The sequence below is a fragment of the Arachis ipaensis genome, chromosome B5 (genome assembly GCF_059453495.1).
Source record: "Arachis ipaensis isolate K30076 ecotype BB chromosome B5, ASM5945349v1, whole genome shotgun sequence".
NCBI classification, from domain to species: Eukaryota; Viridiplantae; Streptophyta; class Magnoliopsida; order Fabales; family Fabaceae; genus Arachis; species Arachis ipaensis.
The window spans coordinates 157,702,452-157,726,115 of NC_142440.1; the positions used below are offsets into that span (position 1 = coordinate 157,702,452).

The 23,664-nt window shown below is 34.7% G+C and overlaps 4 protein-coding genes across 6 annotated transcripts; 2 read left to right on the forward strand and 2 right to left on the reverse strand.

Annotated features, from left to right (window-relative positions):
* Positions 1-1,225: 1,225 nt before the first annotated feature.
* Positions 1,226-4,077, reverse strand: LOC107644826 (transmembrane ascorbate ferrireductase 1). The gene is made up of 4 exons (XM_016348760.3): positions 3,843-4,077; positions 2,933-2,981; positions 2,594-2,793; positions 1,226-1,704 (listed from the first exon to the last, which is right to left on the reverse strand). Exons 1-4 carry the CDS (start codon positions 3,984-3,986, stop codon positions 1,408-1,410), a joined length of 690 nt encoding a protein of 229 aa, XP_016204246.2. The 5' UTR covers positions 3,987-4,077; the 3' UTR covers positions 1,226-1,407.
* A 3,853-nt stretch (positions 4,078-7,930) lies between these two features.
* LOC107644825 (uncharacterized) lies at positions 7,931-12,808 on the forward strand. 2 transcript variants are annotated; one of them, XM_016348758.3, is made up of 8 exons: positions 7,931-8,448; positions 8,677-8,877; positions 8,965-9,087; positions 9,281-9,318; positions 9,423-9,510; positions 9,769-11,646; positions 11,780-11,871; positions 12,065-12,808. In XM_016348758.3, exons 1-8 carry the CDS (start codon positions 8,380-8,382, stop codon positions 12,315-12,317), a joined length of 2,742 nt encoding a protein of 913 aa, XP_016204244.1. In that variant the 5' UTR covers positions 7,931-8,379; the 3' UTR covers positions 12,318-12,808. The 2 variants fall into 2 exon arrangements, with proteins under 2 accessions (XP_016204244.1, XP_016204245.1); XM_016348759.3 differs by having other exon boundaries at positions 9,780-11,646.
* Positions 12,809-12,920: 112 nt separating this feature from the next.
* SHOC1 (shortage in chiasmata 1) lies at positions 12,921-18,777 on the reverse strand. Its single transcript, XM_021103228.2, has 7 exons — positions 18,454-18,777; positions 18,191-18,274; positions 18,020-18,106; positions 17,854-17,925; positions 15,847-17,496; positions 13,741-15,366; positions 12,921-13,315 (listed from the first exon to the last, which is right to left on the reverse strand). Exons 1-7 carry the CDS (start codon positions 18,775-18,777, stop codon positions 13,229-13,231), a joined length of 3,930 nt encoding a protein of 1,309 aa, XP_020958887.2. The 3' UTR covers positions 12,921-13,228.
* A 1,207-nt stretch (positions 18,778-19,984) lies between these two features.
* Positions 19,985-23,245, forward strand: LOC107644828 (low-temperature-induced 65 kDa protein-like). Of its 2 annotated transcripts, none has more exons than XM_016348763.3 (5): positions 19,985-20,134; positions 20,236-20,475; positions 20,730-21,068; positions 21,278-22,612; positions 22,863-23,245. In XM_016348763.3, the coding sequence occupies exons 1-5, from the start codon at positions 20,047-20,049 to the stop codon at positions 22,958-22,960; spliced, it is 2,100 nt and encodes a 699-aa protein (XP_016204249.2). In that variant the 5' UTR covers positions 19,985-20,046; the 3' UTR covers positions 22,961-23,245. The 2 variants fall into 2 exon arrangements, with proteins under 2 accessions (XP_016204249.2, XP_088342774.1); XM_088486648.1 differs by having other exon boundaries at positions 20,251-20,475.
* Positions 23,246-23,664: the final 419 nt, after the last annotated feature.

The following is a 23,664-nucleotide window of genomic DNA, read 5'->3' on the forward strand; positions in this document are numbered from 1 at the left end:
TCAATAATTGTATAGCCATTGAAGTAAACATCAACGTGAATTTGTCCCCAAGCAATGGGCAAGGAAAAGGTAAAATGTAGCACGTAAATGAGGTTTGAAGACACTTCATTTTCTCAATTTTCATTGTCACTCCTTATTAATTCCTTTTAGCCAAAACATTTGTTAATCATATATAATATACAACTAAATGTGAATGCATTATTAGACTTTGTGTAAAACTGAAGACAAGAAATTCAAGTCAGAGAAAAATAATTAGGTGTATATAAATGTCCATGTCTCTTGTAACTTGTAAGCTGAAACTTACAAGCATATATGAGCTAGCCCATGTGAGAGTGACTAGAGGGACACCCCCAAATTTGATTAGGAGCATGACCCATTTTTCTTTATTCCTAAAGACCCAAATATTTTACAAAAAAAGGCCCAAATATATTACAAAAAATACTACCCCATAACCTAGCAATGTGTCCCACTCTCCCTCTATCAGATACAAATTTGAGGGCCCAAAAAAGAAAGAAAGAATGTATTACACTATTAATGATCAACATTTTTAAACTTACACAAACGAACAAAAAAAAATTATACAAAAAAATCAGATAACAAATTAACTATCGGTATATCGGTATAAAATATATATTAAAATATAAATAAATAATAATTAGTTTGTTAGTTGATTTTTGGTGTGCATATAATATTTTTATTTTCCTATTTACAGTACACTAAAAACATTTGGTGCAAAATATTAAGGTATAGGAACGCCAGTAATTTTAAAGTAAGAAAGGAATAAAAGAGTGTAGTTATGATAAATAATAACTATTAGATGAAGTAAATCATATAGATATAAGTACATAATAATAAAAGTGAAATGAATAAGGCGAATTTATAAAATTAGAATGATTTAAGTGATTAGTATGGTAAAATCATTCTAAAGACCATTAAAACAAGATAAATATAATATTTATAGTGTTCAACAACAAAATCATGTAATTTTACTTATTGTTTGTTTGAATGTCTGTATATTTTTTAGTTATTAGCTTTTTAGACTATTTTAGTGTGATATATTTTTTGTTTAATTTATACTTATTTTTTATGTATTGTCAAAAGAGATCATTTACAAATTAAATCCTTATTCCCGAACTTTGGATTGAGTCTCTAACAATGATCTAAACAAATAGTACACTAAAAAGTAAAAACTCATATCTCAGATGAATAATAATAATAATAATAATAATAATAATAATAATAATAATAATAAACATTATTTCTAATTATGCCATTTTATTTTCGTTCAGTTACAAATTACAATACTTACTTCCCACTAGTAAATACTAAATACACATAGGATTGAACATTGATGTACAAAAAGTGATGTATATGAAAATGAAAAGGAATTGAGAGTATATTACCATATTATATGGGTGAATAGTCATCTTCACCGGGAGCAGAAGAAATAGAAGACAAGACAACAAAAGTACCAAACAAGATTGTGACAATGGCAGTGAAGTTAACAAGGAGTGCCTCCGAACCATATTTAGCCACACCTGCTGAACTCTCCAGGAATGTGAGCTTCTCTAAGAACCCAAGAGAAGCTGTCCCAAGTGCAAGCACATACACTATCAGCCCAAACAACACGTGCCATGGGATTGATTGGCTCCTTAGTGATTCACTCCCTCCAGGATAGAAAAACATCACAAACCCAAATATCCACTGCATGCAGGTGTATTAATTAAAGAATAAATCTCATTCTTATCAAGGACAAAATTGGTCTAAAACAAACTTGTCCTCCACCATTATCTAACTTGAAATCTTGAGAAGTTACTTTGTTATAATAGAGATTATACTTCAAAATCATTGTGACAATCAGATCGAACTAAACTATATGATTAATTATTTATTGAGTAAAGTATCATTTTTGTCTTCAACGTTTGGGGTAAATCCTATTTGTGTCCCTAACGTTTAAATAGTCATATTTGTATCCCTAACGTTTGTAAAAGTGATTCAGTGTTATCCTGCCGTCAATTACACATCATGAGCGCTTTAGTTTGAGTTTTAAAAATCTCTTCTTAAAGTTAGAATACAAATGTTTGGGATAGAATCGATGATCTACTCCCAAAAATAGCTCATCAAATGTTGAAACTAATTCCTACAATATTTACATAATTCACTTTTCTAGGGATATAATTGAATCTAAACACAAATAGTGGGTATAATATTAAAATCGAACATATCCAAGCGAGACCTAATTGAGAATGAATACATCCAAGTGAGAATAATTGAAAAATATAATATGATTTGTTAGTATAATTGATAGTAGGATAACATTGAATCACTTTTATAAACGTTAAGGATACAAATAGGACGATCTAAACGTTAGGGACACAAATAGGACTTATCCCAAACGTTGGGGACAAAACCGATACTTTACTCTTATTTATTTAATTTGTCACAGCTTAAGATTGATATCATGTCATTTTGACAAGCCTTATTATAACAAAATTTCTCACTGTGTATTTTTCTTAATGCATGCCAAACTCTTTATATGCATGTAGGTTTAACTGTTTAAGGTTTAATTAGTCTAAGATTTCAATGGTTTTACCTGAATCCCATAAAGGGAAATAACTCCAATGCCAAGCCATGAATGCAAGCTGTACATATTGGCGATGCCACTTTCATTATGATTCTTGAAGGCAGCACAAATTCCAACTATTCCAAGTACTAGTGCAATTGCATGGAGAATAAGATGTATCAACTTCTTAATTTCCTTCTTCAGGGGTAGAGCTTTGTAACTTATGATAGCTACAAGTAACCGAAAAATATAAAGGGAAAAAAATATGAGACCTATAATAATTATGCAAGTTGAAGACAAAATAGAGAATTGTAGAAATAGTTACACATTAGTTCATAAAACGGTATCTTGTGAAAGTATTTTGATTACCTTCACCTCCCATGATTATTAATCCAATTAGCATAAGAACAGGATGGATCTGTATCAAGAAAAAGGAATACGTAAGATTAGGGGTACTTCACTAACTATATATTGACATTTATATATAATAATAGTCACTAATATAAGATATATAAGGGCTTAATATAGATTAGTAACTTCAACTTGTGTAATATTATATGATTATCTTGTGTTATATATAAATGATTGTATTAAAAACTAAACCCAGTCCCAAACCAGTTTAGTTACTAATTCATCAATGTAATGGTAGGAGAAAAAAAATAACAAAAGCATCTAAATAAAGTAGTTTAAGCCTTTAAGGACTAAGGAGTACCCTTTGCCTCATTTATTATTTGATTTGAAACCACATGAATGTGTTAGTATATGGAATTCACACCGAAGAAATCGAAGGATTAAGCATGTGGAGCCTGCAAGCAATGAATTGTTGGGACCCCTTTTTTATGAGGGTTGGGGCCGATAATAAATAGAAAAGATGGAAAAAAAACTTTAAGAGCATTTTTAAAATATTGTTAAAGTAAACAAAAAAATATGTGAAACTTTACAAGATTGAAGTAAATACTAGTATGAAATACTAAGCAAAAACTGAGAAAAATGGTGGTAGATATGTAAAGTGTAAAGTGTAAACTGTCCACAAAATATACAATATTAGTCTCTAATAACTTTAAGGTAATCAATCACTGAAACCATGGAACTCAAACTAAAGGCAATTGTTTAGTGTGTCTTGCTTTTAAGGTTCAAATGCCAAATTCAGTTAAGGTTCATTCAACAGAGGACCAAACGAAACAGAGTAAGAATGAAGAAGAGCCATATATCAATACATCATAGTCCCAAAAATAATAGCAAATAGAGAGTAAAGAGCAAGATGAAACAAGAAACATACATTGAATATGAGATTTTTGTTGGTAGCTTCCCAAGCTAAGCCACCCCTGAAGTGTATGTTCCAAAACAAGACCATGACAATAGCAGCCACTGCTAGAAGGTGAGCCACAAAGGTAAATGGAAGAGCAGAAACTCCCAACCCCATCTTCTTCAATGTTTTCTCCTTTTGTCTCCCAATCTGAGAAGTAAGAACTCAAGTGAAGTAATAACTGATAAGCTTGAGGTGGAGATTGGAAGCACCGATACTATAACTGAAGTTTCTAAACTTACTGACTTCTAGATGCTCGCCACGTAGCTTGTTTTCATTGGAAATTTGAAGCAATTTTGTTTTGGCCTCGTGTCTCTTCTGTGTGCGCTACAATTTTTATTTAGTTTATTGCATTATTTTAGTGGTGTGTATTACTATTTTTTGAAAGCACAAGTTATAAGAACGAAACATTGGAGGAAAAGAAAAATTACTCTGAAGCACGAATACGATCTCTCAATCTTAAGATTTGGATATGCACACACTTGACACATTTTTTTACATGAAGGTGGTGTCTAAAATTAGGTATTGAAAATAATTTTAAAACACAAAATACATGCTTTACTCTTTTTTTTTTTAAGGTCTCAAATTCTCAATACATACTTTTTTTTTAGTACAGTATTTTCAACTTGACACGCTAAGAACTAATTCATCGCGGATTTAAACTATATTTAAGAGTTTGCTGCTAGTCAATCTTTAATACTTATTTAAATTAATGAATAAATTAATTACTCGATTAATTTAAATTAATTCTCAATACATATATATTTTTTTTGTTGCCTATGATATTCGCTAATTTGAGAGGCTACTCTACTTTGATGACTAGAAGCTTTCTTTCATATGAAGTATCCATGTTCTTTTTCTGTTTTTGTAATTGGACTTGTTTTTTACCCAAAAAAGGGCAATAGTACGAAAATGGTCCACTCCAAACAATGGGCCTATACACAGTAGGCCTCAATAATTTTTTAGTATTTTCTTCTTCAAGTTACAAGAATCTTCCTTTTGTTTTTGTTACAAACAAGAATCTTCTTATGATAAATATTTTTAAATATAAGGTCCAACATATGATAGGAGTATTAGGTTGATCCAATCCAAATAGATTTGACCCAATTGTATATGGGCCACAGCAGCTTGGACTATGTTAGGCAAAATGAGCAAAAGATAAACGTTGAGTGTATAAGTGTACTGTGGGTGAGTGTGACTGTTGTCTAAGATTGGGAGTTGTCTCATTTATCTGACAAAAAAAAAAGAGATTAATGTTGAGTTATTTAAGATCCATACCTTCAATCCATATTGACCCAATAAAACAGAAATAGACACGACCAGAAAATAAAAAAAAAAATTAATCAAAGGAGAAAGAAATGAATTGTGGGTCGAGAAAATAATTAGGAAAATGAATTCTTTTCAAGTTTGGTTTTAGAATACTTCTGGTTAAGTCAAGAATTTTATTACTTTAAAATGTGTTTTTTTTTTCCTTTTTATATATCATTTAATTCAAAAGATAAAGTACTTTTAAAATAAAAAAACATTTTCTTTAATTTAAAGTACTTTTTTTAATGTGAAACATAAATAATTTTCGTTTAATGATCTCGATGACAAACCATCGAACTTATTCATAATTCCTCAAGATTTTTTGGCTTTTGGCTAGGTATTTTAATTTTGACAAAGGAAAGTTATTAACCAATAATTCCTTATCTAGAGAATTCAAGAACTTTGCAATAATGCATCTATCCATTTACGATACCTATCATCCTAGAGGAAAAATGGATAAGCACTTGACAACCGATTACACTTGTCAATCTCTGAAGCTTCGATTGATATGATGTCATTGCATGATAAGAACCATGCAAAGCAACACAAACCAAGCAGTGCCATGGAAAGTTGAATTGCCATAGGCGATGACAACTTTACAAGTTCAGCTGTACAACACAACAACAAACTTAAACTAACTGACGTGAAGCTACACACACAGAAGGCGACACTTCACACTTTTAGAGTGTTATTTTCCAATTTGGTAATCTTTTGGGTAATTTGTTTTAAAACATATAATAGAATTATTATAAACTTCAGGATATTACTGGAGAGCCTGATTTACGCAACTCTGATTTTCCTATCTTAGATGTAGTGATAATCTTTTTTTTCGTTTAAATTTAGAAAATAAATCCACACAGTTCCATAACTGATATGCAAGTAATTACTTAGATTATATCTTCTGATATGTTTGTTTTAACTTGGGCACTATAAACATTGTCCTATTATATGATAGAGTATAAGAAATTCATGGCCCATGCGCACAAAATTTCCCTTTGGTCATAACAAATTAAAGTCGACACTCATTAAAGTGTTGGTATGTTATCCTGTCGGCCTCTCCATATCAGAGAAAGTGAAGATGTTTCTGTGAACATGAAAAGCTAATCGAATGTTTATACGATAATAAATACTATTAAATAGGAATACTTAATGTACAAGTTTTGCATTAAAATGCGGTGTAGTGCCTGCTTAGTAGTATTAGTGCTTACGAATTTACTTAGAGCTTTACATGGGCTCTTCTAATTCCCTTTTGTGAATGAATAAATGATGGTGAATGAAAAGCTGATTTAACTTTACCATTTTGTCAACATATTGTCATGATCTGCAAATAGAGGTGAGACAAGAAACTGCTGGTGTTGTAGCCCTCATATATGGTTGCTAAGAATTAAAGACAAACTCATGCTGATGGAGAATGAATTATTAACTTCTTTTAGGTGTAAAGGATACTAAAATAAGGACTTTTACTAAGTACTTGCGAATACTGAATGAAGAAATGGAAGTAAGGTGGTTTTTTATTGATATATTGAAATGACCAATAGACCAGTTTGGTTGACAATGATGTGTTCATGAATGGAGTGGGGAATTGAATTGGTAAGGAAAGCATAGAAGCTGACTGCACTGGAGCAGCACGGAAGCTGAAAGGCTATCATTAATGATTGATGGGTTCGGAACTTTACTCTATATGCTGGCCAAGGAATTTGGTGGAAGCTACGGTGTACAGATGTTTTCTCTTTAGTCATTAAATTGTACTACCTATTTGCATCATTGCATGCATGTGGTTCACTTTGAGCTGATTGTGACAGGAAAAAAAGGCCCCAGGGGACACTTATTAGCACAGATCACACAACACATTCATTTACTTACGCTACGGAATACCATGTTGTCCCTCAAATTGAGAAATATGGCACATTATGACATTATTATCAACCTATGTAAGAGTAGAAATTGTTCTATTCATTGTAGTACTCATAATTCTCATATAAGAAGTCACTGCGGACTTCACATTTTACGGAATTCAATGTAACTAACTAACCTTAATAAAAGAAGCCATCATTCCAAGTTCCAACTATACTCCTATACGGCTATACCCACCGAATTTAATTTTACACGTGGTTAATATTTGAGTAATTTTTTTTCTTGTTCAAACTTTTTTGCCTTACTATGATTACTAATATTTTTCTTATATATTTAGACCAATTTTCTCTTAATATATTAACTATAAGATATAGATTAGTGCAAATTTATTAATTTTCCCCTACTAAGATATAAAATAGATCTATTTCCCTTTTAGTTTTGACATTTTGTTCTGCAAGTTTGTTAAGAATATTAAATATTCTATGAGGAAGTATATGGAGCTAATGGAATATTTGTACAATGTGTACAATAGAGGTTTAGGGATGTCCGATTCAGTATTAGAGATATAATCATTAGTGTTACCTTTTCCCATCAGCTGAAGCTTTTGGAATGAGTGGTATCATGACATGGTATCATGAGTAGTACCCGGATGGTTATTCTGATAGTATGGGTGATGTTCATTTTTTAACTCAATAACCCATTGTACACATTGTACAAATATTCTATTGGCTCCCTAGTAGGACTCATATTCTATATATGTTTCTTATTTTAAGTATTTACTCACTATTAAATAATAAATATTTGGGTCTATCTATTTCAATGGAAAAATAATTGAACTTACATCAAGAGAGATACAGTTCATTATGTTTTTGCATTTGAAAAGATACGCCTGAGAAAATAAAGTTGTATGGGTCAATCTTGTGATTTTATTTTGTCTCGCTCCCTCAGATGACCCCTTCCATTTTCTTTAAAGTAAAAAACAAAAGCTAAAACCAAAAAAGTGAACCATACATTTCAGAAACGTTCCTTTATTTATTTCCTTAGTCCCTTTAGTCTTCCGAAGAAGCTTTTAGTATCAAATTAACTTCTATTAAGTTTGCTAACGATACAAGTTCAGTATAGCATCTAGTACTAGTAACTAAGCCAATAAATCAGAAGGAAGGGATTTGACAAGAGCATACCGACATTTCATTCCAGTTGGTAACTGAATCTGTCAGAAACGTACTTTCAGGTTTCAAATCAACTAGCCAACTCACCAATGACGTGTCACTGGGACTCCTAGGAATCAAACACTGTCAGTCTTCCATAAATCCAAAGTGCAATATTTTATTCAATCATTCAGAAAATCATGTTCAGGTCATGGAGCAAGAAGAACAAAATAAAAGCTGTATTCAAACTGCAATTTCAGGCAACTCAGGTAACACTCACTGAGGCATAACAAAGTTTTTATGCCATCTTATGCTAAATCTAAAAATGGGGTTTGTCCCAGCTTTTACTCAAAACATATTTACCAGGAAGTTTGAAAGATACTGTGGATCCCGTAGATGGTTAAGGAGTATAAAAGCTAACATATACTGGGCATGTCATGCCTATGAACAGATTCTGTATACAGTATCTTACCTTGTTCTCTTCTCCTTTCTATCAGGTGCCAAAGATGAAAAAGCCGGCACTGATGATAGCTTTGGTTCCAGATGGTGCTGGGAAGCCAACAGTTAAACTAGAGAAAGTTGCTATCCAGGGTGGATCCTGTTTATGGGATAAACCAATTTTTGAAACAGTTAAATTCGTTAGAGACACAAAATCAGGAAAACTACATGAAAAAATCTATCATTTCATCGTTTCAACTGTAAGCTGTAGACTTGTAATTGCATACTATATAGTCTACCGGACTAGGATGTCGAATGGAGGGTCTAACCTTAAACCTCCCCTGCAGGGATCTTCAAAGTCTGGATTTCTTGGAGAAGCCTCAGTTGACTTCGCTGATTTTGCTGCAGAAACTGAGCCACTGACTATATCTCTACCCTTGAAGTTTGCCAATTCAGGAGCGATTCTACATGTTAGTACCTTCTGTCTCACTCCCTTACTCGTTTATTCTCTCTCAACATGCACACATTATTCATTCTCTTAATGTTGGCATCTATCTATTCAAGAATCTAATCTTCGGGGGAGATTTTAACATTAAGTCATTAACAGCCTATATAATACCATCATATTGCAAAACATAATACCTCACATAATTGTTGAGACAGGTGACGATTCAGAATATTGAAGGATATACAGATCAAAGGTGAAAAACCAATCAACAATTCCAGTGAAAATAATCTGTTTTAAGTTTATTTATTTTGCTTTCTTGATTTTATATCTGATGTGCTTGCTCACTTTTCACCTCAGTTTCAGAAATGGAGTAGACGGTGGAGGTGGAAGCTTGAAACACCAGCAGAGCAATTGCAGTACAGATGACAGTTCCTATAATGCTGAAGTATGACCTCTTTCTCATATGAGATGAATATATATATATATATATATATATATTCGTCATTTTATAGCCAGCACTTTCTATTCAACAAAGTTGAAAATTTTCTAAACAAAAACTATTTAGGAGGATTAGTTAAGAAAATAAATAATGTATATGTTTAAAGTAATAAAAGTATTATTAGCATTTTGCATTATGGGAACTCAGCAAAATGTCACCTTTGAATAATCCAATGGCATCACTCTTGTGCTAACTTCATGGCAGGATTCTTCTAGGCTATTACTATTACCACCGCCCATCAGAACGACTTCAATGCCATCAAATGGAAGAGTTGAAGTCCCTGCCTCAGAAACCCATAGGCATAGGAGGTCAAACACAGAGGTGTCAACTGGTTCAGCGTCAGATGGGAATTTGGGTGACTGGACTAACAGCTTGGAAGATAATCTTCCCAGAGAAAGATTGCTAATAGGGCCTCCTGATAGTACCACTGAAAACCTCAAGACAGAAATTGCTTCTCTAAAGAGACAAGTAGAAGTATCAGAACAAGAGCATCAATCACTTCAGAAGCAGTTAGAGAAAGAAAGCATTCGGGGACAAAATATGGCAAGACAGATAATCCTCCTAAGAGAGGAGAGAAATATGCTCAAAACAAAATATGAGCAGCTCAATTCCCAGCAGAACCTTGATAATGAGAACAAAGCCTCAAAATCCTTGCCGTCTGAGATTGAAGATACTAGGCTTCAGTTAGAAGCATTAAAGGAAGAGCTTATACATGAAAAATCTTTTAGTGCCAGTCTTCGCTCACAGCTCCAGAAGACACAAGATTCAAACTCTGAACTGCTTTCGGCAGTGAGGGAGCTTGAAGCAGTGCTGGAACTAAAGAATAAGGAAATCTTGGACCAGATTGACAAGCACAGTGATTGGACAGAAATAGACCTCTTGAGGCAGAAAATTGCAGATCAGAATCGTGAAATCGACACTTATAGTCAGCAACTTGATGAGTTAAACGAGCATATAGAAGTGCTCACTTCGGACTACGAGCTATTGAAGAGGGAAAACCTGGATATCTGTTTGAGATTAAAGAAAGTAGAAGCACAACATAAGATGTTACAAAATAAACATTCAGCTTCGTTGACTGCCATAGAACAACTTGAATCACAGGTAGAGATATTAGAAGAAAAGATAAAGAATCGGGAAGAGGAATTTTCAGAGTCTTTGGTCTACATCAATGAGCTTGAAAATCAAGTCAATAATTTGGAGAGAGAACTGCAAACACAGGCAGACAAGTTTGAAGAAGATCTCCATTCTTTGAAATGTGCGAAGATTGAGCAAGAAGAACAGGCCATGAAAGCTGAGGAGGCCTTGAGAATGATGACACGCAATAATGCTCTCATATCTGAGCGTTTTCAGGATGAATTTCGAAGGCTTTCAGTTGAAATGGCATCGAAAGTAGAAGAAAATGAAAAGATGATCGTTAAAGCCAATGCAGAAGCTGATGAATTGCAGAAGCAGAACAAACTTATGGAAGAAACACTCCAGAAATGCAATCAAGAGCTCAGGCTAATTACAAACCAGAACGATTTGAAACTGCAAGAGCTCTTGAACCAAATAAACTCAAAAGAAAAAACAGTAGAGATGTTGACACAAGAACTTGAGGGTAAATCTAAACAACTTGAAAATGTGCAAAGCCAAAAGGATGAAAAGGATCACGCATTATCAAAGCAAATTCAGGTTCTTAGGATTGAAATTAAGAAGCTGATGGTAGAAAAGCACGCATTTTCTAAAGCAAAGCCAACAGAGCAAATGACCGAGGTGGTATTGCAAGGGAACCAAGATGTGGATAAGATACTTGGTACCCTGATGACAGAAGTGGAAATCTTGAAGAACCATCACAATGAATTGACAAATATCCTGCAGAAAGAACATGCTGAGAAAGAAAATATGTGCAAAACAATATCTCAACTAGAAGGAGAGCTTAAGAAGAAAGAAGCAGAATTAAGCATTATGGAAAAGAAGCAGAGGAATAACAAAAGACAACCAGCAGCAGCAAACATGAATATGACTCCAAGAGACAGCGAGCGTTGTGGTGCATCTCCTTCCAATGAGGAACAGCTGAAGACATCAAATTCAGAATGGCACAAGGTATGTCCAGCTTCAATTCTTGAAATCATAAAGAACATAAGTTTCTATCACATATTAGGGCATGCATGCTTCAATACACACACTGTTAGACTTGATGCTAAATATTTACTGTGTTGTTATATATGAACACAAGGGCATGGATGCTGGAAATACTGCTGATGGGTTGGAAGAAAAAGGAATAGGCAATTTGGCTGAGAAAAAAGTTTGCCAAGCACTGCACAGAAGGTAAAAATCGAATTCATTTCTGTCCATCTAAACTCCAGGTTCTCTTGAACACATCCATGAACTTCAATATATTCATTAAAATTGAAAAACAAAAAAACTGCAGCTTGGGATGAAGAAATCAAATTTCTATTTATGTTGCACATCATCCAGGAACTAATTGTTGCTTTCTTTTGCCTCCATTTTACTCTGACAGTGATGCGAAAACTTGCTTGGCAAATGAGGTGATTCTCTTCAATCATGATCATAGTGGTCGGTGCCACACAAATGAATTATTGAATGAAGTGGCACTCCTAAAGGAAAGGAATAAATATATGGAAAATGAGCTGAAAGAATTAGAAGAAAGGTATTCGGATATTAGTCTAAAATTTGCAGAGGTAGAGGGAGAAAGACAACAACTTGTTATGGCTCTACGTAGTATCAAGAATGGTAAGAACTTGAATTCTTAACAGGTGTTGTTACATAATCACATTATAAAGCATACAAGGGCCATGAAGGAGGCAACAGGATATCTTAATCACAATGGGTTCTACTAGAGGTTTGAGACCTTTATAATGTATGTCAACCAAAACTGTCACTTGATCAGAAATATCATTTCCAGTATTTCTCCTCAAACGATACATGGACAATGTGGTTTGGGATGTTGCTTCATATGCCTATGTAGCAAATGTATGTCATCAGTTTGATCATTTTGGCATATAAATATGAGAACAATACACAGACAAATGAAAAATGATGTTCAGAGGAAAACTTTTGGTTGAATAAAAGAGAAAAAACAACTCAAAAGCTATTGCCTATTGAATCCAGAAAACCATCATCTTAGCTGGTACTGGTGCTTTTCAGAAGTTATTGTAATAAGCAAATTTTGGGAGTTCCTATTTGTATGTTTGATGTAATTAAAACAATGTCTTGTATCATGGCAAAAGCTAGCTTTAAAACGCAATTTTTTTTTCAGGGGGGAAAGGGTGGTATTTTTCACAGGTTATGTTCCTATGAATTATGCAGCTTTCCCATTTTAAGATGCGACTACCATTAAATTTATGAACGCACTGACATTGAATTGATGAATTTATTTCCATCACTTGAAACCTGCATACTTCAACTAACATTCATATAAATCAGAAACTGCCATAGTCATTGACTATGAGAATCTGTGAAGTGGTACAGCAGCAAAATAAAGACGATGTATACCTAGTCCTGAAAGCATCTTTTTTTTTTTAAGGAAAACAACCTTAGTGTATGAAACTTTCTATTGTGCAAGAATTTCATTGTAATTAACGTTTCAAAGCAAAAAACCTTTCAAAGGTTATACCCATCAAATGTATAATAGTAAATCTCCATTCGTTACTTCAATGATAGATTATTGTGCCCGATACCGTGACTGATCTCTATCACTCCAGACCAGCTTAGTTTGGCTTCCACTTCCTTTCCTCCCAAAAGTAAGTGTCTGCAGTGACCAAATGTCGATGAATAATAGAACAGAAGCGTAGTATGGATATCAAATACTAAGCTAAACTTATAAAGGACACAATTGTAACTTGCAGGCATCTTAATTTTTAAGCAATTAGCATTATTGCTGAAATGAAGATGGCGACATAAAGTTATAAATATCTACCGTTCTGGACGAAGACTATCCCCCGTGAAAACATCACACCCACAGTGTTACATTATTTTATGCATTCATTAACATGCTTGGTGTAAGGCAAAACCCATAAACAAAATCGTATTTAGAACTCTACTTTTCCCGCCACTTTTTTCCATAGAGCAGTTAAATATATTATATACAATTCGAGTATTGTCAGTTTACTAGTCTACCCCACATAACAGAAAACTCTTAACAGAAAGAGAAAGACACTATCCTGTTGGACTTACCTTGGTTGATATCTTATCATTTGGAGTATGTGAGGGTAGCGAAGCAGAATATTTTCCTCTCTTGACTGGTTCTGAAGATTGCCCAGATTGCTTCTGCCTTTTCTGTTGAATGTTTCCGAGAGTCTCACCGGATTGGTACTTGAACAACTCAATTATTGAAGGACTTCTCTTAGAAACGGTGGACGTGTTCCCTGAGTACCCAAAACAAGGAGCAGATTTCCCACTTGAAAACGATTTTTGACGCAATTTGCTCTTCTCTTTAAACCTGTTCATAAATTCTGTTGTCCAAGGTGAATTCACTGGATTAGTTGACCAGCGTGCGCGTGAAAGTGGAGTTCTCCCCAAATGTGACATTTCCTCCTGGAAGGGTAATCTTTGTAGGTTTCCCATAGATGTCTGAGCTAAACCCTCTTCGAGAATGTTTTGACCATGCTTGAAACCAAGAGGTAGTACATCTTTCCCAAAATCTGGTTCAGCATAGTTATCAACTTCCTGTGGTGTATTTTTTGAAGATCTACATGCCATTGATGGGTTGCCTTCAGGGTGAAAGTTATCATCGAATGACAATCTCCTTGCAATTTTGTTCTTTCTTATGTGATCTTTCTCGGTTTCAATCGTCAAACTTGGGAACTTCATGAAATCCGAAACAGAGAAGTCTTTATCTAATAAGGGAAAATCAGTGAAGTTAACCACCTCACCTCTAATGTCTTCATGCATCTTCTTAGAATCACTTGGTTTATGCCAATTCAGTTTTGTGCTGATCGTTGCAGTGTCCAGCATATCATTTTGAGCAAACTCTCTATTTTTTAAAGTTGAATGGGGCTGTTCCACCTGCAGTTCTTCATCTTTGAAGTTCCATAGATCACACGAAGACTGGGGAAAGCTGGCAGGGTTTCTCATTGTAGTCATGCTGGATCTTTGCTTTGGCTCGAAAAATTCTCCCATAGGTAAACTAGCCTCTGCCAACTCACTGGATCTCCCAGCATCTTTTGGCATACCAAGATCACAGAATTTTGGCATAGCAGAGGAATCCGGAACAGCCTCAACTACTGGATTTAATGTGTTGAATTGCAACAACTCCTCAAGACGTAGTTCATCCATCTGGTGACTACTTGCATGAGTTTTCCTTTTTCTTTGATTGTCAACTTGACGATATAGAGAACACTTATCTGAGTCTGGTTCTGATGACACCGAAGAGGAGCAGTCTGTCATTATGGATTTTGAATCCTCCCGCTCTCCATATTTACAGAAAACACTGAACAGAGAAATACTTTCTTCTGGAACGTTGTACTTTTCTAAAACATGCATCCTTTGTTCATGTGACCAACTAAGAAACTCATTGAGCGTGACCCCTGAAGATAGTATACAGTGTGCCGTTAAAGGATTTACTCCAGGAAATTGTGTAAGAAATGATTCTGCAAGAGTTACTGACTCAGTCATTTTAGGATACAGACCCATTTTCGATTTGGTGACACTCTTAATGCAGCTTATTATAACTTCGGTTGTCAATTCTGGTGAGTAAGAGAAGAAGATCTGTAAATCAATTCCCAAGCTTGATGCTGCAGCATAAAGTGCATCTGAGAATTCCATTACAGTTGAAAGGAAGTTATATTCTCCCTCAAAGACCTGAAAAGATAAGAAAACATATGAAAACACTAGTAGATAAAGTATGAAGCTCAACTAACAAGCACCACAACAACGACTCTCCTATTTTAAGGATCATGTTTATATCATATAAAATGCAGATTCGGCAATTTAATTTTGCCTGTTCCCTCGTGTTAACTGCCTACTGTCTTCCAAGCATAAAATTCCCCCTTCTACACGAGGTGTATATTAGATTGTCTGCTCATTGAGATGCTGTTCTTCTAAATTGTCTATAGGAAGGTCCTAAAATGGGAAAGCTGAGGCTGAGATAGGAAATTAAAATTTCGCCCAAAAGGCTTCACAAGTAACCCCTAAAGAAAGCATCTGATTAACAAGTCATCGACAAGCAATTGATCACCTTCGAACTTACTCGATATTGCAGTATTTTGTGGAAGTTGAGCCAGAAATAAATATTAATACGCACGTATATAAGTATAGTACAACTTATAAAAGTGAAATTACCAAAAAGCAGCCGCGGAAGTAAAAACTCAGCATTGTCAGAACATCTGCTGCAATATTCTCAATATATAAATGCAAGCTTGAAGATGCTTCAGTGACTGGTGTTGCTTTCATCGCAAGATTTGTACTATCGTACCATGCCAAGCAAATTGCAGAACTTAGTATGATATCTACAGGTAAATCCAAATCACGTTCAACAACTTGAATTCCTCCTTTCTCCATCCCAAGAATTACTTGGTAAGAGCTTCTTCTAGAGAATATCATTTCCTTATCTACGTTTTGAGTATTCACAATAATAACTGATCCGGTAAAAAGCTCCATGCCTTGATGACCATGGTCAGTTTTCAATGCAGCTATTAGTGGCACAAAATCATCTGCTTCAGCTGCAACACGTGAAAATTCTATGTTGGCAGGTGTAAATTCTGGAACCCGAGCATTAGCATCTGTAGACTCTACTGCAAAATTACATTCCCGGCTAATAGTTGCTTTTTGAGGGTTTAAGAAGTAATCAAGACTGCTGATCTCTGACACAGACTTAAATAACCTAGAAGCCCTCTCAGCACCTTTTTCAGGTAATGGCTCTTGACTCTCTTTTGTAGAAGATCCACGTTCCAGTTGTTTGACTGAAGCAAATTCTGTAAGACTAATGTCAAGCAGAGACATATTATCAGAAAGCAACTTCTGCAACTCTTCACTTTGATTATTGTCATGATCATCTGTAGTATCCTCAGATAAAACAAGATCAAATACCGATTTTCCATCCTCACAAAATTTCTCTATGAAACCTTGGTTCTTCAGATCTATCTTGGCCCATATGTTCTGATGCCAACTAGAAATTTTGTAATTGCATTCATCTTCCTCTAGTAGATCCCAGTTTAAGTATATTCCATCAGATGCAGATAGGGGACGGGTCTTCAAGTTGGAAAAAAGTTCTTGAATGATATCATGCAGAGCTATAAGCTTTTTGTAATCAGAGATAACAGGTACAGGCAATGATTTGAATTTGTCATCCATTAGTGCCATCTCATTGCTGACAATCAATTCATCAAAATTCTTTAAGTTAAACTCTTTCTCGAACATCCAGTTAGTTGATTCTAGAATATCTGATGATGATTTGTGATAGAAGGCTTCAATGGTTTGAGTGAAATCCTCATCAAGGAACACAAATTCTTGAAACGTTACTAGATTCATGAACAAATTTAAATCGGCCTGAGATGTACCCTCCAGGGAACCAAAATATTCAGTTTCCAACATGTTTATAAGATCACTCTCTGGTGACATGGGTGATAACACCAGGCTTTGCTTTGATGTGCACTCATCAGAGAAAAGTTTCACCATATTATAACTCATAGATTTGTCATCCGTGATGGATTGGCACTCTTCATCAAAATTAAGAGATTTGGTGAAATCAAAGTACGTGCCAAGAATTTCTATCAGAGATAAGCACGAGGGAATTCCCAAACTTTCTTCGTCCACTTCTAAATTCAGAAACATGTTTTGGCCTGAGTGCGAAGGGTGACGAGCAGAAATGTTATCTTCAAAAGAATATGCATCCTCCACTTTTAGGTACTCTGAAATAGCATTTTCAGCACGAGGTACTGCTTCTAGAGCCTCGTAAGGAAACTGCATTGATGGCTCAGGCTTGAACATTTCCTGTTCAGAAAACAGAACAAGTAATTCTCTGTGAATTTCAAAGATGCGCATATGAACAGTTAAAATCTTCGTTAATGAATGTCATTTTCCCTAAATGTCTATGGTCTGTAAAACGGTGAAGGTTGGACTATAAACTTCTGTTGTACTATAAAAATCATACCAAATGAGACAATACTTTTACCCAAATGAATCGGATATTATTTAATTTTGACTGAGTATGTAAAGTAAATTCAAGCTTACAAAAAGAAAATAACATAAATATTCTAAACACAACTTACAGACTAATTTCATGAAGATGTTTTATAGTTCAAAATACAAAGTGATTATGTAAGCGTGCTGCACGTATAGTGTTGTTACCAGGCAATTTTCAACCTCCGGCATTTGATCCAGCATTTGCACCCACTCCCTCTCAGTGAAGCAACCAGTGTTCTTTAAAATCCAAAGAGAAAATAAACAAATAGGGATGTAATCCGAAATACATAACAAATTACAACAACAAATATTAAAAATAAGCATCTCTCACCAATAGTGCATCTAGCTCAGGTGTTTCGAATTGAATCACTTTGTACGCGTTCGTGCTCTTATCACTACAATCAATTCTTTTAGTCTCCTATGAACAATAACACTAAGACTTTAGCCATAAACCAAAAATAAAAGGAAAAAGAAACGAAGAGAACAAGAATCACGTAGCTACCTTCGGAAATTCAGTATCAGCTTCGGAGCAAACATTTCTACAGCTCTGGCGTCCATCCTCTTCAAATGACGTCTCAGCTTCTTGCTGAAGAGCAATCAAATCATTCAAAAAGCACAATCACTTAGAAATGCACATAAATATAGTTTCAGAGCAAAAACTATGGTACTGATGATATAATCCACACAAGGCGCAAGATGTTCACTATTGCTCATCAAACTCATGCAGATGTAAACAAGCTTCTAAGCTTCAGAGGCTCAACTCACCTGGGGATTCCGATCTTCATAGCTTCCGCAGCTGAATGACGAGGAGCGATCTCGATCTCGAGGTGGAGACGGAACAGCAGCTGGATCTTTGAGATCGAGAAGTTCGAGATGGATTTTGTGAGGTAGCACGGAGGAGAGGAAGGTGGAGAGAGCGCCGGCGATCGCCAGTGGTTCAATGTGGTGGGAGACAGGGAGCGTGGAGTCAAATCGCAGGATGTGCACGGCAGATGTAGGCGGCGCGTGGAGGCGAGGGACGGGGAGGTGGAGGAACCGTTGCGACGGAGGGAGAGCGAAGTAGTCGTTGTTCAGAAAGCGAGTTCGCATTATTCCGGCGAAGAAGAATAACGGATTTTGAAATTGAATTGAATTTCGCGCTTTAAATTTGGTATTTATAGCACATAGCATTCGGACCTTGGAGCATCTAATCAATTCGGGTACGAATGTCAATATTCGCTCCTCTGGCCCAAATTGAATCTGAAGTTCGTTGGTTCTATTCTATGTCTAATAGACCAAAATGTGAGTTGTTTTTGTCAATAAATATGTGTAATATTTCATGACCAAAAAACAAAATGTGTGTAGTATATTAATATCAAATGAAAGTTTTTTTTATCTAACTTTAATTGGTTTAATTCATTATTTTTTTATTTAAGCAAATGCGAGTTCCAATCTCATGTATAGAACAATCCATTAGTCGGCGACAAAAGAAAATTGGGGATTCTTTTTGTAAATGGTAGAATATTGTCTTATAAAATTAAAAAAGAGGTTTATTGATTATATTTTATTATAATTTTTTGTCTTTCTTCGATAATTAATTAAATATTCTCAAAAAAATCAAATAAAATATATAATAAATAGTTTAGAAGTACAAATATTTGATGCTTATAAAAGAATAATATTTTTTTAATTTTCATTATATTTTTAAATGTTTTAAAAATATTATTATTTTAATCTTTTAAATATAATTTTATCAACATAACATTTTTTTCGACACATTTTTAGTAGGTTAACGACAATTATATTTTGATATTAGAAGTTTAGAACTGTATAACTATTACTAAAATTATAAAAATATTACATTATTATATGTAAATTAATTTATGTATAAATATATCTATTATTTTTAATTAATTTTGATTGTATACACGTATATGATAATTGCTATCGAAAGCTTTGAGAAATGAGATTATTCGAACAATTTACGTGTGCGTGTCCCTGTGCTTAGATTTGATGATTCGTTAGCCTTCTAAATATAGCACGATGCCAACTTTAGCAGGTAACGTTATCCAATGTTCTCTCTTCTTTATCACAAAAATACATTAACAAATGATTATTGCATATCCAATACGAAAGCAACAGTGTTATTCCTAAGCCACGTGCACTAACTATCCAACACGTGTACATGCAAATGGACGCGTGGTTGTGTCACACGTGTCCTCAAATTTCACATGCCAAGTGCCCACGTCCATGCAAATGTGGCAGAACAGGGTAACATGTCTTCCTCTATATACTGTTTTGAGAACCATGTTTTGTCAATTGAAGTAAGAAGTAACTTCCTTCTTCGGTTATCACAAATCTTTTTCCTCTCTTTTAATCATGGATTCTAGACAAGTCCAAAGTCATGACTACGATGAACATCACAATCATCCACATGGCCATGATGTTGGCATTGGCATACATCAAGGTATAGTATGTAGAAATCTCATTTACTTTTGATTCATTTATAATGTTTCTTTTAATAGATATGTGAATGCTTTATATTTGTTGTTCTGTCCTTGATTTTAGTTCTTCATGGTTCAGATGAGCACCAACATGACCATGAGAAGAAGTCTGTTGTTAAGAAAGTGAAGGCAAAGGCCAAGAAAATCAAGGACAAAGTCACCAAGCATGGTCATCATGACAATGAACATGATCATGATCAGTATCACTATGAAGGTCAACATATCCCTGATGATCATGATTTGGATGAGGAAGATGATGAAGATGAAGAAATGATTGAAGACCCTGAAGTCCATGGTGCACCAAGTATGTTGTTGTACTAGTACATTTCATTTATTTGTGTCTTGTGCCCTTTAATTTATTGATCCAATCAAACAGAAACTGAAATTCTCAAGAAAAATTTCAGCATGATAGAAGAACTTAGCCCTGTTTATAACTGACTACCTTCTATAACAAAAATGTTTTTGCTTGTCTCTATATTTGTTTTAATGATAAAAGAAAATATTTGTTTTAAGTTGATTTAGATCATCACATCATTTATATGCTTTATTGTTCTGCAGTTTATGATAGTACTGCTTTTAGAAGTGCTGTACCAGGGAAAACACAATACTTGGCAAGTCCTAATGTTAATTTAGGAGGTACATCAGTTATGGGAGTAGAACCCCATCATCACCAGCCAAGAGTTGTGGTTGTTTCTTCAACTGCTGAACCTGATCAAAGCAGAGTCACTGATCCAAGTAAAACATTTGCTGGGGTTGGAGAAGACGAGGCAATGCATCATAAGGTTAATTTGGAGAGACCAATGGGATTGGAGGAAGATCCTCATGCGCCACGTAGTAGTCCTCTATCACATGCTCATGCCAATTACCAAACCAAAGTCACTGATCCTACTGGAGCAGGTAAGTAGAAAAAAATTAATATAGTCACACTATAATGGAATGCCTGTGATATTTATGTATTTGTTTGATACAACATTTTCAAAAGTTGAATAGGTGAGACAAACTTTAGGAACTAAATTGATTGTTACATAGCATTCAAGGAACAAGTTTATGTAACATGTTAGTACCAAACTATCGAGTTATTGTTTTGGTGTGGTTTTGGCTTATAGGTGGTGGAGAAATTGATATCACCCCAGTTGAGAGATCATTGGAAAGAATGAATATCCAAAATGAGCCAAGAGCTGACCAAGAATCCAAGGTTCTTCCAACTATTTCAGAGACTCAATATCCTTCTCATCTTGGTGGGCTTGGCCACTACAACCACCGATTTTCACCTGAGCTTTCAACAGCAACCAAAACTCCATTCCCAACAGCTGATAAAAGCCATTATCAGCACTTGCCACACTTGTCAGGCGAAATCAAAACTCAATACCCGTCTGCTGGAAGCCATGATCAATTCGTGCCGGAATTTTCTCACACACACTGCCCTCCAATTAAAAGCCATGACCAAAACTTGACACAAGAGTCAACAGTTCAGTATCCTTCTACTGAAAGCCATAATCAGTTTTCAGCAGAAACAATTCCTAGAAGTTCTAATATATATGAACAAAATCCTCTGCAAGAACCAGCTTCCGACACCACCAAGGCAAGATTTGAAGAACAAACGCAACCACCTTATAAAGCAATGGAGAAACCATCAAGTCAAAGCAGTTACACTGACAAAATCTCTTCAGCTACTTCAGCTATAGCTGATAAAGCCATCACTGCTAAAAATGCTGTGGCCTCCAAGCTTGGATATGGTGAAAAAGATGATAAAACAAAGTGCCATGAAGAAAACATAAGCAGTGATAAACCATCGAACCAGAGCAGTTACACTGAGAAAATATCGTCCGCAACTTCAGCAATAGCCGATAAAGCTGTGTCAGCTAAGAACACAGTAGCTTCGAAACTAGGTTATGGCGACAAAGGTGACAGCCACGAAGAGACACAAGGAGAGAATGCTGCTGCTACTTCCACAACAGAATATGGGAAGAGAATAGCACAGTCCTTGACAGATAAACTTGCACCGGTTTATGGAAAGGTTGCTGGTGTAGGAAGTGCAGTGAAATCAAAGGTTCCTGGAACCTCAACTGGCAGTGAAAACGATAGAGGAGTGTCAGTGAAGGACTATTTTGCAGAGAAGTTGAGGCCTGGGGATGAAGACAGAGCTCTATCTGAGGTTATATCAGAGACTCTGCATCATAAGAGGAACAAAGAAGAGGAAAATGTAGTTCACAAGAGAGGAGAAGAGGAGGAGGAGGAGCATGAGAGAAGGAAGAAGATACCAATGGGGAAGGTGACAGAGTCTGAAGAAGTGAAGAGAAGGTTGGGGGTTGGAAATGAAGAGACAGAGAGGTATGAAGAGAGCTATGTAAATAGTCCTGGGAAGAGTGTGGTTGATAAGGTTAAGGATGTGGTTTTTGGTTCTTGGTTTACCAAACCGGATGAAAATCAACCGTCAGAAGGTTAGACCGTTAGAGTTGTCGTTTTTCTAATTTATGTTCTTTAAACTTTAAAGAATAAATATGAAGAGTAACATGTAGGTGTCTAAATTTTGGCTAATCTATTTTTATGGTAAATTTTAAATTATTTTAAAACTTATTTATTTTATATTTTTGAATTAAATATTATTTTTTATATTTTGTTTGGAAATTTAAGCACTGTTTTATAGATACCGTAGCAATAATCTAATTCTAATGTGTGTATTGGTTTCAGGTGGGGAACAGGTCCCCAAGAACTCTGGTGCTGTGGACGTGGATCAGGCGGTGAACCAAGCCGCGGATGCAAGACGACTCCATGAGTCATGTAATTGAGAAATTAGATTCCTGTGATTTGTAGTTTGTACGTGTGTGAATGTGTGTGTCTGTCTATCTGTTTCTGTACATGTGAATCATGTGATGTTGTATTATCGGACAAAGGGTCTTATTGTACTATTGTTATTACCAAAATTAAGCAATACTTGTGATTTTGGCATTTTGCATCCATCACAGATTCACTGTATTGCTTTTTTGGGATTGTGCATTATCAAAAGATGTTAGTATGTTACATGTAAATATTTATAGGTGGATATTACTATGAAGATTTTATAATTATTTTTATATGATTGTCTTTATATAAAGATGTTATAATTATTTTTATATGATTGTCTTTATATAAAGATGTTTCTTTTTAACTATTATACTATGAAGATTTTACAATTATTTTTATATGATTGTTTTTATATAAAGATGTTTCTTTTTAACTATTAGACGATAAATTGTAAGGTTTGATTTTGATATGTTATAAAAATATTATTTTTTTTAAAATGTAGCTAAATAAATAAAGTATATTTTTAACACAAGGATCTTCAAATGAAGATGTTTTTTATCATCTTCATTTGAGTGGGTGACATATTTATAAGGGTTTCAAATGTACTTATATTTTAATTAAATGAAAAAATTATTTATATTTAAGATAAAAAAAAAAGGAATTTAGGATGGAAACTTAACTTTTTGGCAGATGTTAATTAAAAAAAAAA

Excerpts from the sequence above, each read along its gene's own strand:
- LOC107644826 (XM_016348760.3), bottom strand. The coding sequence starts at position 3,986 with ATGGGGTTGGGAGTTTCTGCTCTTCCATTTACCTTTGTGGCTCACCTT. Across the intron at positions 2,982-3,842 it reads ACAAAAATCTCATATTCAAT|ATCCATCCTGTTCTTATGCT; the intron begins GTATGTTTCTTG and ends TTCTTGATACAG. Across the intron at positions 1,705-2,593 it reads TTTCCCTTTATGGGATTCAG|TGGATATTTGGGTTTGTGAT; the intron begins GTAAAACCATTG and ends ACCTGCATGCAG.
- LOC107644828 (XM_016348763.3), top strand. The coding sequence starts at position 20,047 with ATGGATTCTAGACAAGTCCAAAGTCATGACTACGATGAACATCACAAT. Across the intron at positions 20,135-20,235 it reads TGGCATTGGCATACATCAAG|TTCTTCATGGTTCAGATGAG; the intron begins GTATAGTATGTA and ends CCTTGATTTTAG. Across the intron at positions 20,476-20,729 it reads TGAAGTCCATGGTGCACCAA|TTTATGATAGTACTGCTTTT; the intron begins GTATGTTGTTGT and ends ATTGTTCTGCAG.
- LOC107644825 (XM_016348758.3), top strand. The coding sequence starts at position 8,380 with ATGTTCAGGTCATGGAGCAAGAAGAACAAAATAAAAGCTGTATTCAAA. Across the intron at positions 8,449-8,676 it reads TGCAATTTCAGGCAACTCAG|GTGCCAAAGATGAAAAAGCC; the intron begins GTAACACTCACT and ends CCTTTCTATCAG. Across the intron at positions 11,872-12,064 it reads TGCCAAGCACTGCACAGAAG|TGATGCGAAAACTTGCTTGG; the intron begins GTAAAAATCGAA and ends TTACTCTGACAG.
- SHOC1 (XM_021103228.2), bottom strand. The coding sequence starts at position 18,777 with ATGCGAACTCGCTTTCTGAACAACGACTACTTCGCTCTCCCTCCGTCG. Across the intron at positions 17,926-18,019 it reads CTGAGCTAGATGCACTATTG|AACACTGGTTGCTTCACTGA; the intron begins GTGAGAGATGCT and ends TGGATTTTAAAG. Across the intron at positions 15,367-15,846 it reads ACTTCCGCGGCTGCTTTTTG|GTCTTTGAGGGAGAATATAA; the intron begins GTAATTTCACTT and ends TTATCTTTTCAG.